Source organism: Dermacentor silvarum, chromosome 3, assembly GCF_013339745.2.
Source record: "Dermacentor silvarum isolate Dsil-2018 chromosome 3, BIME_Dsil_1.4, whole genome shotgun sequence".
Lineage (NCBI taxonomy): Eukaryota > Metazoa > Arthropoda > Arachnida > Ixodida > Ixodidae > Dermacentor > Dermacentor silvarum.
In genome coordinates, this window is record NC_051156.1 from 227,732,204 (window position 1) to 227,750,681 (window position 18,478).

At 47.1% G+C, this 18,478-nt stretch overlaps 1 protein-coding gene across 1 annotated transcript in view; it reads right to left on the reverse strand.

Moving 5' to 3' along the window:
* LOC119445251 (uncharacterized) overlaps positions 1 to 18,478 on the reverse strand; it is a 50,514-nt gene that overhangs the window by 3,184 nt on the left and 28,852 nt on the right. The window contains exons 4-6 of the mRNA XM_049664454.1: positions 10,922 to 11,046; positions 5,860 to 5,998; positions 992 to 1,127 (exon numbers count right to left, since the gene is read on the reverse strand). Of these exons, the coding sequence (XP_049520411.1) occupies positions 992 to 1,127; positions 5,860 to 5,998; positions 10,922 to 11,046 (400 nt within the window). The remainder of the gene's footprint in view (positions 1 to 991; positions 1,128 to 5,859; positions 5,999 to 10,921; positions 11,047 to 18,478) is intronic.

An 18,478-nucleotide genomic window follows, 5' to 3' on the forward strand; every position in this document is an offset into this window, starting at 1 on the left:
GTATATGTATGCTATACGCTATGCCATGCTATATAATATGCGATATATGCGGGTTATATTGCCACACCATATATTGCTAAAGCTGCTCATACCAGGTCTTACATTTTTGACAAAATCATTCCGCAGAATTTTGAGAATGGCAGGCCACAAACAAATGTCATCAAACAAAACACCGACTGCGCACGCCTTTTATCTTAAATCTTCTCAGACTTAAATATCAAAAGTGCGAAACAGTTGCAGAGCTCAAACCCGAAATTTTATTGGCGCAGCTGTGCACTACCACCGAGATCGGCCCTGTGATGTTCTTTTTTTTCTTTTTTTTTCATACGACAGACAGGCATATCAGCATCAACCTCGTCCAGAAGGAGTTGCTAAGGTTCTCTCTTCACAAGTATACCGGGATTTTCCCAGGACCACACAGGATTCCTGGAAAGAAGTAGGGGACTGAAATTTGCTGCTCCCAATAACTAAGTTAAGAGTAATAGGCACTCGAGTCTTTGAATTTGTGTGTGTGTGTGTGATTAGATGACAAGTATAGCGGGTTTATATATAGCTAGCATCTCTAACACATGATAGCACATATGTTTATTGCTAAAGTCCATTCCAAAGTTTCTAAAGCTTTCGCATCCAGGGTGCATTGGAAATAATACCGCGACCCCTCCGGAGGCCGAATCAACGAGTCCAGCTCCTCACTTTCACCCATCCGGGTGCCATTCATTAGTGGCTATTGTTGAGAAGGTTAAATACCTCCAGGAAGCACGCTTTCCCCAGTGAGATGAACGACTCGCGCAGCAGACGCTCAGCACATGAATCATAGAAGTAAGCATCTGTGCACATCACTCACGCTCGGGAGCTTGAGTGTGCCGATGCCGTGGAGCGAATTTGGCATGGCTGATGTGTGCGCACGACTGGCGGTATGAACGAGCTGCTCGACTGAACAAAGGAACGGAAAGGGCGGGCCGCACTTGCGCGCCTTTCCAGAGTCACTTACGTATATCTCGTGCGTCGAGCAGTAGTTCCAATTCTTGGCATATGTCTGAGCAGACGGCTTCTGGTGCCAGGCGGATGTAGTTGAGGCCTTTGACTTGTGCGAGCCACACCAGGGTGCTCCCAGCTTCGAACTCGAGCTGGGCGCACAAAGGTACACGTTTTATAAAAGGAAAAGCCCCTGATTTTATGTGTATTTCTTTTTTAATGCCGCGTAGCAAATTTCGTATTTTGATAAATATCAAAAGCTGCGAGCAGCCGGACACTATTTGCTTTCATTGGGCAGCGAATTAGGCAGCGATCCTCTCAGTGAACACCCCAGGCATAAATATTTACACAGCAATACAGATCGAGTAAATATAAGCAGTTATTTTCAGTTATTGTTTGCGCCGTCCGCCGCGCTCTTGGTTATTTTCGATCGAGGCGTACGCACGATTTATTCCTGAAAGCCAACATTCATTGGAAATACAGCTGCGTCAGAACCCTTCGCGTGTATTTTCAGAACTCCTATAGTCATATCAAATTAAATCAAAAATTTATTTCGTCCACAAGTCTGTTCTTTTGTGGAAGACTCGAAAAAAAAAATGGATGTATCCACTTGAGAAGCTTGTAGCCCCCGTTAACATGGCATACAGAGAGCGTGGAAATACTTACAAGATATTTGTACACATTGTATAACGATAAATCACTCACGTATTCGTGAGAATAAATTCATAATTTTTTATAGAATTTTAACTATGAAAAAATTCGAAAATCTGGTCTAGAATTTTACCTGATCTGATTTTTTTTTTCACGCAAAAGAAAATCATAATTTTTTGAGACAAAAATTGCCTTAATTCCAGTTTCCAGTTGTTTCTAAGTTCATTCCTTATTGATGAAGTTCATTTAGCAGCTTTGGAAGCGTTTGACGAAGCATTTGTTTTGTTAACGTAAGGCGTGTAACGGGTATTTTTCAGATATCATCACTACGTGAATTATAGACTTAGTGAGTGGTTCCAAATCTGAAAATGCGCGTAGAAGTCCGTCTGAATTGTATTTATGCTTTTTGGCTAGATTTAGTGGGTACAAATTATTCACAGACACGAGATTGCATTTCATAAAAAGGGGTTTTGTGTGCGCAGTTTTTTCAGTGTACGCAATGTGACGAAGTGCTTTCTTTTGTAATATAAGCAGCTGGTTCAGGTACCATAACGTGGACGTGCCCCAGACTAGACAGCAACAATTTAAATTGGAAAGAAATAGTACGTTAGAAAAATGAAATTTAACAGCTGATGGTAAGTGGACTTTTAATTTCGCCAGAATTCCTACTGCCTTTGCTATCTGCGTAGCAACATGGTGGACATGGATGTCCCAAGAAAGATGCTTTTGAAAAAATACACCAAGTGACTTTACTGAGTCAACAATTTCTATACGTGAATTCCCTAAGATACGATTCAAAGTGGGTGCTGCAGGTGATATAGAGGTGTGAAGATAATAGCTTTTCTTTTAGCTATGTTAATTTCAAGAGAATTCATTACGATCCGCTTGTGTAAGTCGCGGAGAGCTTCATTAATATTACTTTGAAGAGTTTCAAAACAATGACTGCGAAAGAAATGGTTGTATCATCTGCATAAGTTCCGTACTCTGCGCCGTAGTTAATTCGTGTGATGTCATTTACCTAAAGCGACCGGGACGGAGCAATGAAGAGCGTACGCGCACGAGTCGAAGAATGTATATAAACAGGAGCGGTCCAAGTATTCTCCCTTGCATGGGGGACACCTGAGGTAACTGCTTTGTACGGAGATAAACTGCCCGGAATGCGAACACATTGCATTCTACGTTGCAGGTAGGGAGTTATAAGCGCGAGCGGTGTACCTCTAAGTCCAAAAAATTAAATTTTTTTAGTAAGTGTTTGATTGTTTAGACAGTCACATGCCTTCGAGAAATCAATGTATATACCAGCTATCAGGTGTTTTTCATCGAAGTATTTTAGAAATATTTCTTTTTGCATGACAAGGTCAAGTTACGCCGATCTCCTTCTTCTGAATCCGAATTGAGTAGGGCTAATGAAATTGTACTTGCTTGCAAACCCAATTACTCTAGTGCACATTATTTTTTCTTTGGAGAACACTGTCAGTATGGAGATCGGCCTGTGATTTGATAAATTGTTTTTTTCTCCCCATTTGAATACCGTAGTACGTTTTGTTATTTGCATTTTCTTCCGAAAAACACCTGTCGAGAGAGCAAGATTATAAATATGCGAGAGCTGTGGCAGTATGGTGTCAAGAAACTACTTTACTGGTCTGATTTTAATATTGTCATTTTCACACGTTAGACTGTTCTTAAGAGATTTACACACGTTTTATATACCTATATACTTCACTCTTAGTTGTGGGATCCATATACGGGGTGCCCCAACTATCATGCACCAAGATTTAAAAATATGTAAATGCCACGTAGCTGGACAGAGCCAAGGTAATTTTTTTTTTTTGCCGAAAGAAGCCCACAAATACCCGCGAAGTGCCTCGAGCGTCCTTGCGTGTATTCGCTGGCTTTTTACACGATCGGAAGAACACTTTTATGTAGCACGTATTGAGCGACACAAAGCTGTATCGGGAGTTTTTCATGTTGCTTAATAATTTTATCATTGACACTTTTCATCTAATTATAATATTGAGAAGTTGATTTATTAATTAAGATCAATTATGTCATATAGGAGAGAGCGAGATAAAACTATAATGTGTCCATGGAATGAAAGAAATAATCTGAGGATCTGCAAGCGACGGCAAACAACATTACCTTGGTTTTCTCCAGCTACATGGCATTTGAATATTTTTAAATCTTCGTGCGTGATAGTCAAGACACCCTGTATATATGCTTGTAGAATTTCTACAGATCCCATTTATTGCCTCCGAAGAATGATTATGAAAGAATGCGCTAGTGACTATATCTACAAAGGAATGATTAAATTCTTCAGCTAATTCAGCTCCTTGTTTAACTTCATTGTTCAGCGTTATTTCACAAATCTCCGCATTTTTAGATACCCTATTTAGTAACTTATTAATCTTCCTCCATATTATGTCCAATTTCTGTTTACCCCGATGTCGCAATAATAGTTTCACTTTGTATTCAGTAATAAGGCATTAGTGTTGTTTCTGTGTGTCCGAAATGTGTCCCAGTCGGCAGTGTTAGGCGTTTGGATGAACCTATTGAAAACCTTATCTTTATTTTTAATCATCGTAGCCAGGGCTTTCCCGCTCTTTAATTTTTTTTACGTATGACATAAGGAAATGACTTCGAGTATGGATCAAGAAGTAGGCGCAAGAATTCATCCTATCCATCATGAGAGGTGTGAGACATGTATACATTTTATTTTTATAAACTTATTGAGAAAGTTCTGCAATCTTTTTTAGCAAACATCTTGAATTTTCTTGCACGGTGGAGATGTCGTATGGTCTCGATTAAGCAGTGGAAATTTGGGCTTGTTGGTTCATGGATCTTCGGGTTGTATAGCGCAGACGGAACGACCACAAAAATAAGGACAAGATGACACACAAAGCGCGTTAAGCACTTTTGTCAACAACAACAACAACAACAACAACAACAACAACAACAACAACAACAACAACAACAACAACAACAACAACAACAACAACAACAACAACAACAACAACAACAACAACAACAACAACAACAACAACAACAACAACAACAACAACAACAACAACAACAACAACAACAACAAAAATTGGTAAGGGATCGCTAACTATTTGATGCCAATATACCACCAATAACTTCGTGCTGCGGTATGTTTGCTATAAATACGTCAATTAATGTATTCGTTTTCTTTGTCACTCGAATGTAATCTCTAATTACATTAGTCGAACAGTATGAAGATAGCGTTTGTAACTTGTGTTGAGCATTTGAGTTTTAGCATGTCTATGTTAAGATCACCACCCAGTACCAGGTAGTTTTCACTTGAGTTTTAGCATGTCTATGTTAAGATCACCACCCAATACCAGGTAGTTTTCACTTACGTAGCTCAATAAACCTTCCAAGTATGCAATGAATGTATCGACAATTCCATCTGGATGGCGATAAATTACAGCTACAATATATTTATGTGACACAGTAGCAAGGCACTCTGCAGCATGTGTTATAAAAGAAAATCCAGGAAATAGGTCGCTTGTAATGCACTTTTTGATATTCAATAACACTCCACCACGTTTATCCTTGCGGCTTAGACTAAAAGTGTGGTAATTATCATTCACTATGGCACCGCATTCTGAATTCAGCCAGGTTTCAGTGAGCATAATTATATCTATATTCGAACGTGGAATAAGAACACAGCAACGTGTACCCATCTTTGCCTTTTTCTAGCTTCATTTAGCTATACCTTTCATGTGAAATAATTTTTGCCTCGAGAATGATCGAGAATTTTTGCCTCGAGAATATAACGCTGGACTACAATTTCACAATTAATTTTAGTGAAACTTTATGTTTACTCAAGAGCAGTCCTCAGGAGACGCAGTTATTGTTCCTCAGACTTTAATAAGGCACGCATGTTGAGTGAATGTGCGTCTGGTGGTAGAAGTGCAACGGGAACATCAGCACTAATAAGATTAGCTCACGCGTGACTATTATCGCGTTTGCGCGTTTACCTGAGGGTGTGAAACATAAATAAAGGGAAAACGAGCCGGTGATGGGAGCGGTGGGACGATCGCTAAGGTGTGTTCCTTAATTCTGTATAATTCTTGCTGCAGGCGTTTGGAAAGTGTCCCTTGTTTTTGTTTTACTCTACCGCAAAGTTTCGTAAACCTTTTTTCTCTTGTTTGTTTTTCTGCCACTACCTCTCGGGCATTGAGAAATGACTACTGCTCCTCTGCCACGCACCTGCTTGAAGCGACGCCCGCTGAATCCCTGCGACGCGATGACCCAGTTCGGCCGCGTCAACTCGACGGCCAGAGGAAGAAACGACGGTCGCCGGTAGAACTGGCGCAGATGCTTCTGGCCCGAGTGGTCGCAGCTCTCCCTGCAAGCCCACAAGCAAGCACATACATTCGGGAGTGGATCCAAAGTTAGCCGACGCGGAACCATTTCTGGGAGGCACCCACACAACATGAGCGCCTCGCTTCGTCAACTCTCAAAGCGCGCGGCGACAGTGTCGAAACGCACACACAATTAAGCGATAACGAAAATGAGTGCACGAGACTGCAATGCACAATGAAAGCGCCAGTCGCACACACTTCGGCATTACACTAGCCCAGCTTCCCCAACGTACCCATGCAACTCGCCCCCCCCCCTCCCCCTCTCCCCCCTCCCCCCATTTCACTGTTGTAAAAACGCCGTCCTATCAACGTTGCATTCGACAAATGACCTGATATCTGGGAGAAATAAACCATGTCGTGCACCACGAGGCGTTCGAAAAAGTACGGGCGCCGCCTCTGGACCTGTGGTGTGGCTCATCATGGATGTACATATACTGTTTGATAGGCTTAGGCTAATCAAAAACGTTTGGGCTGGAGTCTTGGTGCCACAGTAAAAGCAAAAGAACAAGGTTATAGAGCGTTGTAGTTTCTCCGCAATCTTCTGACCGTTTTCGGTATACCGAATTACGACAGGCGTATACGATAGCAACAACGCTGGTCGCGACTACACGTGACGCTTCGTCTAACCGAAATCCCTTAGACCCGTCTTCGTGTTACAGTGTGTTTCTGTCGAAAAAAAAAATTAAAAAGGCAACGTGTTCATTATCACACTGCCGCCGAAAATTTACATCCGCGGTGAAGTAGAATAAATAAACTTTCTTACGGCAATAATAGCTCGACATAGTTAAATGCTTGTCTGGTTGAGCTCTGCGCCGCCAACCGCCACCAACCACTGTCAACCCGGCACCAAACCTGCCGCTCAAGTTTACGTCTCCGGTCCTTTGGTAATCCACAAACAGTAAGAAATTTGCAGACAAAATAAAACTATTACTCACGATTTGGGAAGTTACCGCCAAAAACACACGATACGAAGAAAGAGAGAGACAGCACGAAGCGGCCGGTACTGACAACTGTTGATTAAATGAAACGAACGCCGAGCTTATACAGATCAGACACAGGTGTGCACCCGAAAAGCAACGATAAAACCAATAAAAACACAGAGCGAACTTCAACAGGGGTTGAAGTTAGTTCAACATACAATGCTAAGATAAATGCTAAAAATTAAATTATGAAGTTTTTAGGTGCCAAAACCACAATCTGATTATGAGGCACGCCGTAGGAAACTTGGACCACCTGGGGTTCTTTAATGTGCACCTATATAAATCTAAGTACACGGGTGTTTTCGCATTTCGCCCCCATCGAAATGCGGCCGCCGTGGCCGGGATTCGATCTCACGACCTCGTGCTCAGCAGCCCAACACCATAGTCACGGAGCAACCACGGCGAGTAAGACAACCGCTGAAAGACTACTGAGGCTCCTAACACGTGTGTATCACGTGGAAAGAAACAAAAGTATTTTTTTTTTCTGAGTAACAGCAACTGACGGCGAACAAACACAGTGTCGCATGGCCACTGCCTCTACAATATCTCTTTCCAGCTGGCCATTTTTTCTGCCGATAATCTCGGTGTCTGATAGCATAGGAAAGCAGCCCATGCAACTACGGCAATGAATAGCCAAGTTCGACCCTGCAGGGAACGTTCATGCTCACGCAAGCGAATGTTAATGCACGTACCGGTTTGTCCAATATAATATCTGTCGCACTTAAGTGGCACGTTATATATGACACGCGTCGTGCAGGGCACATGAGCAAGAACTGAGTATATGGTACTGCAAGATGGTCCTAAATAAAGCCTTGTGTCTTCGGTGGATGATTGATTTGCTCGCGCCCGTGCTCCGAATAGCTAACAAGGCACCATCCGAAGAGAAAGAGACTTGCATCCTTGAAGGTGTTGGTAATCTCCGGAGAAACTCCACCAATGGGCCAACTCTAGTAAAATTTTAAGGGAAGTTGCCGGGCATTTCCGAAAGCCCGACCTTGCTCTTGTTCTGGCCGACAAAGAAGGTGGTTTTACGGCGCTTCCTGGGACTTCGTTCAGAGAAAAAGGAAAGGCTGCAGTAAATAAGAACTTCAAACTTTCAACCTAGGGTCCTTACAAGGTCAAAAGCAGGACCATTGGTCTGCTGAAGGAATCCAACCCGGAGAAAATGCCAAACAGGTATCGAGCAGTACGTTGAATACGCTTTGCATATTTTTACGGCCAAGACCCACAAGGAGTCTTGTCCACTTCTTGCTATTGAAACGGAAAGAGGAACATGGCAAGAACATGTCATCAAGTTTCTACAGACACATCTGAGGCACTGATGCCAGTTTACCCTTACAAGATTAGCGGCTCTGACGTTTTGGTTTAAAGACTCGCATTCCAGGAGCCAACAGCGCTTTGTCCATTGATGTGGAAGATCTGTTCTATTCGGTGCCGCACGATGAACTTTTTAGTGCTGTTAGGGAACTCATTGACCTTACAGGTGCCATTGATTTCCAGAACTCCTGTGGTGTGTCTTCAGATACCATTGTAGAGCTGCTGAGTTTTTACCACAATTCGGCAATTGTGTCCTTTGCTGATAAATTGTATGTCCAGAAGAAAGGCATATGCATTGGGTCCAGTGTCGCGCCAGGGCTTTGTATAATTTTCCTTGCTACTTTTGACCGTGCGCTGAAGCTTAAGCTGACTCATCGGATCATTTTGAGAATCTTTAGATACGTTGACAATTTTTTAATCATACTAAACTTTCGCCGGACGACGACCTTGCAGAAGTGGCTCTTGAGATTCTTTCAGTCTTTTCCAGTTGCTCAAGCCAGCTGAAATTCACTCACGAACTTCTGCATAATGGGTCAATCCATTTTTTAGATTTAATGTTAGGTTTTCCTTCTGCTGACCATGCTTGCTGGGCGTTCGAGCCCAGGTTGAAAAACGCGGGCAAGGTTGCACTCTGTCGTTGTAAGCTTAGGTACAGTGAAAGTATGAATCCTCAAGTCTTGCTGGCTGCTACTGCTAGGCATTAACTTGGTTGCTACTAGGTTTTAACTTAGTTTAACTTAACTACGCATCGAGGGAAGGTATTCTCGAGCGATCATTTTCGGAGGTACCTTCCCATTCGCGACATTTCGCGTGACTAGCGCTGGACGCGTCGGCGCCTACGAGCGACAGCGTTCCGGGCATGCCACAAACGCAGGCAGGCAGGCACGAGCCGTGTCTGCGTCGGGCGAAGCGAGCGCGCACCTGCGCCGGCGGTTACTAGGCAACGAGATATGTACTGCTTCGGCGCATGAACGGCTAGGCAACGCGGGCGGTGTCTGCAGCAGCTCTGCGCGTTGCCTCGTTGGTGCTGCTGCAATTTCTTTCTCTCTCTATCTTGCTCTCATTTTCTCTTTCCCTCTCCCGAGCATTGCGCGCGCATGCTCTCTTTCTCTCTCTCCTTAACGTCCCATGTCAAGGCAACGTGTGCACGGCACGGAGAAGAGGCGAGTCACACGCCGCTAGCTCCGCGAGGTGGTTGCTAGGGAACGCAGTGACGTCATAGCTCAGCGAGGTTTTGTGACAGCAAGCGCCACTTTTTACGGTTAGCTATAACAGCTTCGCTGTAAAAAAAAGCATTGCTGTTTTCGATTCATCCCATTCAAAGCTTATAAAACGGGGTATAGCGTCATCATGTAAAAAAAATTAAATTATGGGGTTTTACGTGCCAAAACCAGTTCTGATTATGAGGCACGCCGTAGTGGGGGACTCCGGAAATTTTGACCACCTGGGGTTCTTTAACGTGCACCTAAATCTAAGTACACGGGTGTTTTCGCATTTCGCCCCCATCGAAATGCGGCCGCCGTGGCCGGGATTCGATCCCGCGACCTCGTGCTCAGCAGCCCAACACCATAGCCACTGAGCAACCACGGCGGGTGTCATCATGTTTCAGATCAGTACGTGCTTTTAAAATCATGTCACCACAAGCAGCTTTTCAGTTTTCAAATTCAAGTGGGACGTCTGGAAAAGGTGGGTTTTCCGAGCTATCTTTTGTTTTCAGTTGCCGAATCACTGCTTGTTAAGCTTCGGAAAAGGGGCAAAGAGCCATCAATTTCTAATGAACAGGCTAGAAGGAAGAATTTTTCAGTACTTCCCTACATACATAAGGTTTCCCATAATCTTAAAAAGATTTCTGGTAAATATGGGGTCGATGTTGTCCTTTCAGCACCTTGTAAACTTTCGAAGTTGTGCAGCATGGTGGCAAGGGGAACCACAGGCTCAGCCTCCTGTGAAATGAAGCATACAAATCCGCTTGTGCCCTGCACGACACATGTCATATATAAGATTCCACTTAAGTGCGGCAGATATTATATTGAACAAACCGGTAGGTGCATTTAACATTCACTTGCGTGAGCATGAACATTCCCTGGGGTCTGCTTGAGGGTCGAACTTGGTTATTTATTGCCGTAGTTGCATGGGCTGCTTTCCTATGCTATCAGACACCGAGGTTATCGGCAGAAAAAATGGCCAGCTGGAAAGAGAGATTGTAGAAGCAGTGGTTATGCGACGCTTTAAGGGTGGTGAATGGGTTAGTTCGCCGTCAGTTGCTGTTACTCGGACAAAAAAAAAAAAAAAAAAAAAAAAAAAAAACTGTTGTTTCTTTCCACGTGATACACACGTGTTAGGTGCCTCAGTAGTCTTTAGCGTTTATCTTTAGCGTTTAGCCTCGTGTGTCTGATCTATATAAGCTCGGTGATCGTTTCATTAAATCAACAGTTATCAGTACCGCTTCGTGTTGTCTCTTTCTTTCTTCGCCCCTATGTTCTTGCGGTAACTTCCTAAATCGTGAATCACCAACTGGCCTACACCCACACAAGCTCTTACATTATTTCTCGCGTACAAAACACGCGCACACAAGGCCTTTATTTTCGCTAGACACATGCCGTTCCTCACCAATGGGCGAACCAGCCACTAGCGGTGGGCAAGCTGCGCAGAAAGGAATCGAAGCCCATCCGATGCCGGTTGCTGCGGAAGTTGCATATGGCGGCCGCCTTCAGATCCTCGTCATCCAGGTACGCCTGTAACCGCAAGCACAACGTCAAGCCGCCATGTTCAGTCTCGAAAGAAAACCCAAAATTGCCCCTGCCGATTACTTAATTACCTCGCTCTTCCCACATGGTTTAGCCGACGGCTAGATCGAAATTATCTTTATACGTTACGTTTATGCAATGACAGTTGTTTTATTGCGATAGCAATTATATGAACACTCCAAAGCGGATTTCTGCCGTCGGCGTCACCGTCGCCGTCGTCGTCGCCATCGCCGACGCTGTCGCTCGTTTGCCGGCGAGGTGTTCATAACTCGAAGGACCACTCATCGGTGTTCAATTGGGCATTGATGCTTTTAGGGGCGAAGCTCCTTAGGGTGTGGGTCTGTCCCTCCTCTGTAGTATGTAGTAGTAGAAGTCGTCGTCGTCGTCGTAGTAGGTAGCCACGTCTACTTTAAAAAAAATTCTGAAAGTTGCGTCCGCAGCACGGAATCTAACCAGGGACCCCTCGCTTCCGAACGCGCGGCGCTAACCACTACGCCACGAAGCGCACATGGCACACGTCCATCTGTGCCTCGTCCCCTTTTTATGCGCTATTAAGTACAAGACATGGAATACCAACTCGCCCAATATTACGCTCTTTCAGATGACAATAAATACCCAACATTAACGAAAGACTGCGCGTTTCTAACGAGTTTGTGCTAGCGCGTTACGGCCCGTGTAAGAAGCTGGTGTAAGACGCTGTGGCCTCTCCGCCTTACCCCCGTATTCATAAACGCTGATGGCGTCGGCAAACGCGGTGCACGTTCCGGCATGTGTAAACGGATGCGTAAGACGCTGTGGCCTCTCCCCCTTACTAGAGAGTACTGCACGTTTCTAACGCATTTGTGCTAGCGTCCCCTTAAGCGGGAGATGGTGCAATTATAATGAAGGGCGCTGTTATAAAATAGGAATGACGTCACATATGGCGCGTGTCATTGGTGGAAGTCAATCGTTCGATTTAGTGCGGCGAGACTGCGCGAATTGCACGGAAGATTCACGGTTTACCGATGATTCCCTCCGGAGCTTCGCCCACTCATCATCATTCACCCCGTGGATATGCGGTGTTTTTGTAGCGTTAGCTACACTGGCCTAGCCAAGCCCGTTTCGCGCGGCACATCAAGAGCCGTGCTGCGCATGCGCAAGGATCAGTGATGTCACACGGCTTGCGCACCGGAGCCACCGGAGCCGGCACCTCTCGCGCACTCCGCCGCCGCCGCGCGCGACTCACCGCCGCCGGTCTGCGCATTCCAGAGGAGTGACGTCGTAGCCGTGGTAGACGCACTGGCGCTGGCGCGCGCTCGCTGTGCAGTCGCCGTCTGACACTGCGCTGGAGCCGCTGCGCTTCTGACTGGCGTTTGCCAGTGTGGTATAGCCATGGAGAAGGAGAGCGCAAATGCTGCTCAACAGCGCAGAAGAACGGAGAAGCTTGACTCATCGGATCCCGAAGTAGTTGCCTGGCAATTAGCGGTTGAGCGTAGGAGGAATGAATACATGTGCCACATAATACGTATACCGCGTGTGTGTCATTGGAGCAGCAGTAAGAATGACAATCAAGCTAATCCTTGACAATCTAGACAACCAGGAAAGCTAAGAATAATCAGCTGAACCTTTGCTAACGCGACGTATATCCTGGCATAGCCGAGCTAAGCCACTGCAACTTTTTTTTAACGCGACAGCGTTAAGGGCCTCGAGTCGCAGGAAATCTGGTGTAGGCGTCGGCGTCTCCAGCCAGGAAAATCATTTCGAACCACGCAATCCCTCCGCGTCGCAGAGAGGCGTTACTTTACTAACTGAATTTCTCAAAGTAAAATGCCTCAGAAAAATTCGTAAAGTACGACACACAACCTACAGACATGATAGCGTCGGATTGTAATTTGAATATACGAGAAAACATAATTCTGTTACGCGGGAACTCAAACACAAACCCCCTTTAACGCGATAGCGTTTTGCAGCGGCCGTTTGAGGTCTGTCTTAGTAGGAGCAGCGCGGCCCGCTCGGTTCCTTGCAACACCATCAAAAAAGAACCAGGAAGCTCGCCTTCGTGGATAGCGTGCGCCGCCAGCGTTTTCAAAGAAAAAAAAAAACATTACTGTTACATAAGCTGCAGTTGCCTGGAAGCGTGAGAAGCAGTCAGGGATCTTTGAATACTATCGCATTCCACTCTTAAAGGCGAAGCTTAAGCGCCCTAGAAATTTTATTGCGATATCAATTATATGGACACTCCAAAGCGGATTTCTGCCCTCGCCGTGAGGTTCCGTGTGACAGCGAACGCACGGCGGAGGTGGTGGTGGTGGTGAAAACTTTATTGAGTCGTTTGAGCCTTATGCGGTTACACCTTAGGAATGGGTTGGCTCTTGGCTGCGTGCAGTGGCTGGGAGCTGGTGCTTCTCAGCGACGACTAAAGCCCAGTCCGTTAGCTGTTTTTGCACAGCTGGATCAGAGCTGGACACCGCAGCCTCCCATCGCTCGAGGTCAGTGAGTTGCCAATCGGCAGGTGGTCGGAGCTCAGAGCATAAATATAGAATGTGGTGGAAATCCGCTTTAGGCGCACCGCAGAGTGTGCACTCAGGCGAGAAAAGTCCCGGGTGTATTAGTGCTAGATGGGCGGGGGAGAGGAAAATGCGGGATTGTAGCTGGCGCCACGTCACCTGCTGCAGTTTGGTGAGAGATTTGTGTGGTGGCGGTGGGTACCGGAGTCTTTCCTCTCTGTAATGAAGGGAAATTTCATTATATGAGACCATGCGCTCGCGAGCGTCTCCCCAGTTGGTGGCCTGCCCTGCTCGGCTGACGAATCCTCGAGCTAGAGAATGGGCGGCATCGTTTCCGGGGTGACCCGCGTGAGCAGGGACCCATAAAATTTGGATCGGCCTCATAGCAAACGCGCGTTCTGCGCCCTGCTCCATGAAGGGCTGCAGAATTAAGCGTCTCTACCCGCCGCGGTGGCTCAGCTAAGGCGTTCGCTGCTGAGCACGAGATCGCGGGATCGAATCCCGGCCGCGGCGGCCGCATTTCGATGGAGGGTAAATGCAAAATTGCCCGTGTGCTTGCGTTGTAGTGCACGTTAAAGAACCCCAGGTGGTCAAAATTAATCCGGAGCCCTCCACTACGGCGTGCCGCATAATCAGAACTGGTTTTGGCACGTAAGACCCCAGAAAGAAGAAGAAGAAGAATTAAGCGTCTCTTTCCTCCTTTACAATCACCATATATATATATATATATATATATATATATATATATATATATAGAGAGAGAGAGAGAGAGAGAGAGCAAACGCGACTTCTTCCGTCGCGCAAATGGCCGTGGCGGTGACGGGAGGGAGGGAGGGGAGGCGACGTTTAGCTGCGGCACCAAATGCCTATTTATATAAAAACGTTGCGAGGCGAGAAGGTGCTAAAGACTCCGGACGTTGCTCGACGAGTGTCCCGATCTGATCTCGTCGAAAACCTCCGAGCCGCCCCCAGAGGCACCGCCAACAGTCACCAACGCCGCGCGCGTTCGGTGCGAACGCGGGCAAACCGCCGACGGCGTCGACAACAGTTCTGCGCGTTGCTGGTGCTGCTGCATGTCCAAGTTTATACAGCTGATAAAACTACTATCCTTACTCCGTATAGCTCTCTACTAATTTGCTATCGCAATTGGTGCTTCGCCTTTCGGGTGAAACTGCGACAATTTTTTTATTATTGCGATAGCAATTATATGGACACTCCAAAACAGATTTCTGCCGTCGGCGTCGCCGTCGCCGTGAGGTTCCGTATGACGTCAAAGGCGATGAAACTGTCGCGGCGCGCCGAACGCTGTATGTGCGAGTGAAAGGGCACGAGGGACGCGCGCTTTCACGGGGAGTGAAGGAACGGTGCTCCCTTAAGGGCTGCAGAATTAAGCGTCTGTTTCCTCCGTTACAATCACCATATATGTAGAGCAAACGCGACTTCTTCAGACACGCGAAAGACCGATGAGGGGGAGGGGATACGTATACACGCGAGAGGCCGGGGGGGGGGGGGGGGAGGCGACGTTTAGCTGGGGCACAAAATGCATATTTATATAAAAAGTTGTCGCAGTTTCCCCTGAAAGGCAAAGCATCAATTGCGATAGCAAATTTGTAGAGAGCTATACGGAGTAATGATAGTAGCTTTATCAGCTGTATAAACTTGGACATGCAGCAGCACCGGCAACACGCAGAACTGTTGTCGACGCCGTCGGCGTTTTGCCCGCGTTCGCTCAAAATGCGTGCAGCGTTGGTGACTGTTGCCGGAGCCTCTGATATAAATAGGCACTTGGTGCCGCAGCTAAACGTCGCCTCCCTTCCCTCCCTTCCCTCCCCCCCTCCCCCACGGCCTTTTGCGCGTCAGATAGCGCCAACCTTTCCCTTTCCCTCAAGAACCACTTATCATCATCATCGGAAGAAGGCGCGTTTGCTCTACATATATGGTGATTGTAAAGAAGGAAAGAGACGCCTACTTCTGCAGCCCTTAAGGAGCACGGCGCAGCACGCGCGTTTGTTCTCTGCCGTGCGTTCACTCCCCGTGAAAGCGCGCGTCCCTCGCGCCCTTTCACTCGCACATACAGCGTTCGGCACGCGACGACGATTTCATCTCCATTGACGTCATACGGAACCTCATGGCGACGGCGACGGTGACGGCGACGCCGACGGCAGAAATCTGCTTTTGAGTGTCCATATAATTGCTATCGCAATAAAACGTTGTGAGGCGAGAAGGTGCTAAAGACTCCGGACGCTGCTCGACGAGTGTCCCGATCTGATCTCGTCGAAAACCTCCGAGCCGCCCCCATAGGCACCGCCAACAGTCACCAACGCCGCGCGCGTTCGGTGCGAACGCGGGCAAAACGCCGACGGCTTCGACAACAGTTCTGTGAGTTGCCGGTGCTGCTGCATGTCCAAGTTTTTCATACACTCGTTTTTTTACAATCATGACGTGGCGCCACCTCCTCCCCATTGGCTGCGCCGTCACGTGCCCAATGACACACGCACTAGGCCACATCTTTAGTGCGACGTGACGTATGCAAAGACACACGCACTAGGCACACCTTTAGTCAACAACAACCGTGGAGCCGCCGTATAGCGCCGGGCAAGCGTGCTCGTCTCGTATACCCCGGAGGCCCGGGTTCGATTGGAATCAATGGCTTTTCAGAGTCATTGGTTTACTTTGATTGCAGGAACCTCCCTGATAACTTTGACGTCAATCCGAACATTCTTTACGTGTTTTTATTCTTTTCGTCATCGGCTATTTTTGGTACGATCGCTGAGTGGCGACGCCGACGACGCCGGATTTTCGCGTAATGGGGCATATAATGCTTTCTCATTAAAATTGCTTCTCATCCTTTTCTTTCGCGAGAAAAAAAAACAGAGAACCTGCTAACGACGCAATAAGAAGTAGCACGGTCGTGCCGCATGCTTGGACAGTGCGCTATATAGAACGTACAGTCAATAATAACCTAACATCTACCACTGCTTCGGACGGTTACGCAGTCCGCAAACGGTCAGTCAACCACTCAAAAAATGTAATTTACACCGCACGCTGGGCCGTTATTACTAACCAAAGCTATTTTATTCGTGGGCGGAAACGTCGTCCAACAAACGAGGTAGTCGCGCAATATATCTTTGGATAACCATTTGAACACCTGTCAAAGTAAACATCACTACTTATTCCGTAGAAAATATATACCCACGCTGTCGGTATCTTCATATGTTTCGGAATTAGTCATTTCTGCTAAATCGCAGCTTATAACTACGGTTAGTATACTGCAGTAAGGTCACTATAGTGAAAGTAATTTTCAGAAATACTAAACTGATCTCCGAGGCTGATTGTAGGCTTGAAAAGCGGCGTGAACATCGCGCTGCGTACTCCGTCCGCCTAAAACGCCACAAAAACTCTGGTCATGCCGACTTAAATAACTTCAGTACGTGCCACAGAACTATTCCCTACTCAGAAGACGCCACGTCCATACTAAATAGACCGCGAGACCCAAAAACAATCACCTGCAACTGCCGCTGAGCGTATACTTGGCATACAGCACGGAGCGTTTGCCCAAGCCAGCATGCCGACTGCCTATAGATGACGCCACTGCGTACGCAATATGGCGACGTCCATGAAAAAATGTCACAGTTTTGCCCTAAGGGCGAAGCAACGAATGCGATAGCAACACAGCAATGTTATACGAAGTAAGGTGAGCGGCTTTGGTAGCAATTTGAATTGTAGTAAACATGAGCTGGATTAAGTAAGCAGGTGTGCTGCGGCGTAAGTAGACCGACATGAAGAGAGACTCGATGACCACGAGAAGGCGCGTGTGAAACGGTGGTGTTGATGAGAAGCGCTTCCCGTGGGCAGCGCGTGCGAAGGGGCACACCTGTAGCGCTGCACTGCCGACCCGGGCAGCATTGCATGTGTAGCGTGCGTTGGAAAATGTGGCCCGACTATTACTAACTGATTGAACAATCGTGGTGTGAGCGCGCACAAACAAACATGAATAGATCACACTGAATGACTTCAGACAACGACTGACAAAACGCTGGCAGCAAGCGCATACGCCGCAGCAACGGGCGAAGGTACGTGCGGTCTATCGCTTCAACGGAAACTGAGCGGCGAATGCACGGCGCATAAAGGTCAGAGCCGTGCGGAGATAAGCGATGGTGCGAGCGAGCGACGAGCGCGGTTGTTGGCAGAGTAGAAGTGCGCCCCCCCCCCCCCCCGCTCCCTCCGGCGCTGGCTTCCCGCTTCCTTGCTTGCGCGTGGGAGATTGAGTGCGTTCGCTCTCCGAGATAGCGCGCGTCCCCGCATGCTTCCGCTCGGGCATACGGCGCGCGGCGAAGATTTTATATATAGGGAACCTCACGGCGACGGCGACGCCGACGGCAGAAATCTGGTTGAAGTGTCCATATAATTGCTATCGCAATAAAACGGTCATGGTCGGGCCTTTTCACGTTTTATCGGTGATGAGGAACGTAGCCTAGAATCAGCGCGCCGCGCCAATCTCCTCTTCGCACCGATATGTGCGGATCGCTGTTTCTCCCAGCGGCAGCTTGGACTGGTAGCGGTGTCATTGCATAGAGCGATTCTAACGTATTCCGTCTGTGATTGCTGCAATGTCAGATGACTCGAGGTCAACGGGCTACTACTGTGCGGCCATCATCATCACCATCAGCCTATATTTATGTCCACTGCAGGACGAAGGCCTCTCCCTGTGATCTCCAATTACCCCTGTCTTGCGCTAGCTCATTCCAACTTGCGCTTGCAAATTTCCTAACTTCATCACCCCACCTAGTTTTCTGCCGTCCTCGACTGCGCTTCCCTTCTCTTGGTATCCACTCTGTAACTCTAATGGTCCACCGGTTATCGATCCTAAGCATTACATGGCCTGCCCAGCTCCACTTTTTCCGCGTAATCTCAGCTAGAATATCGGCTATCCC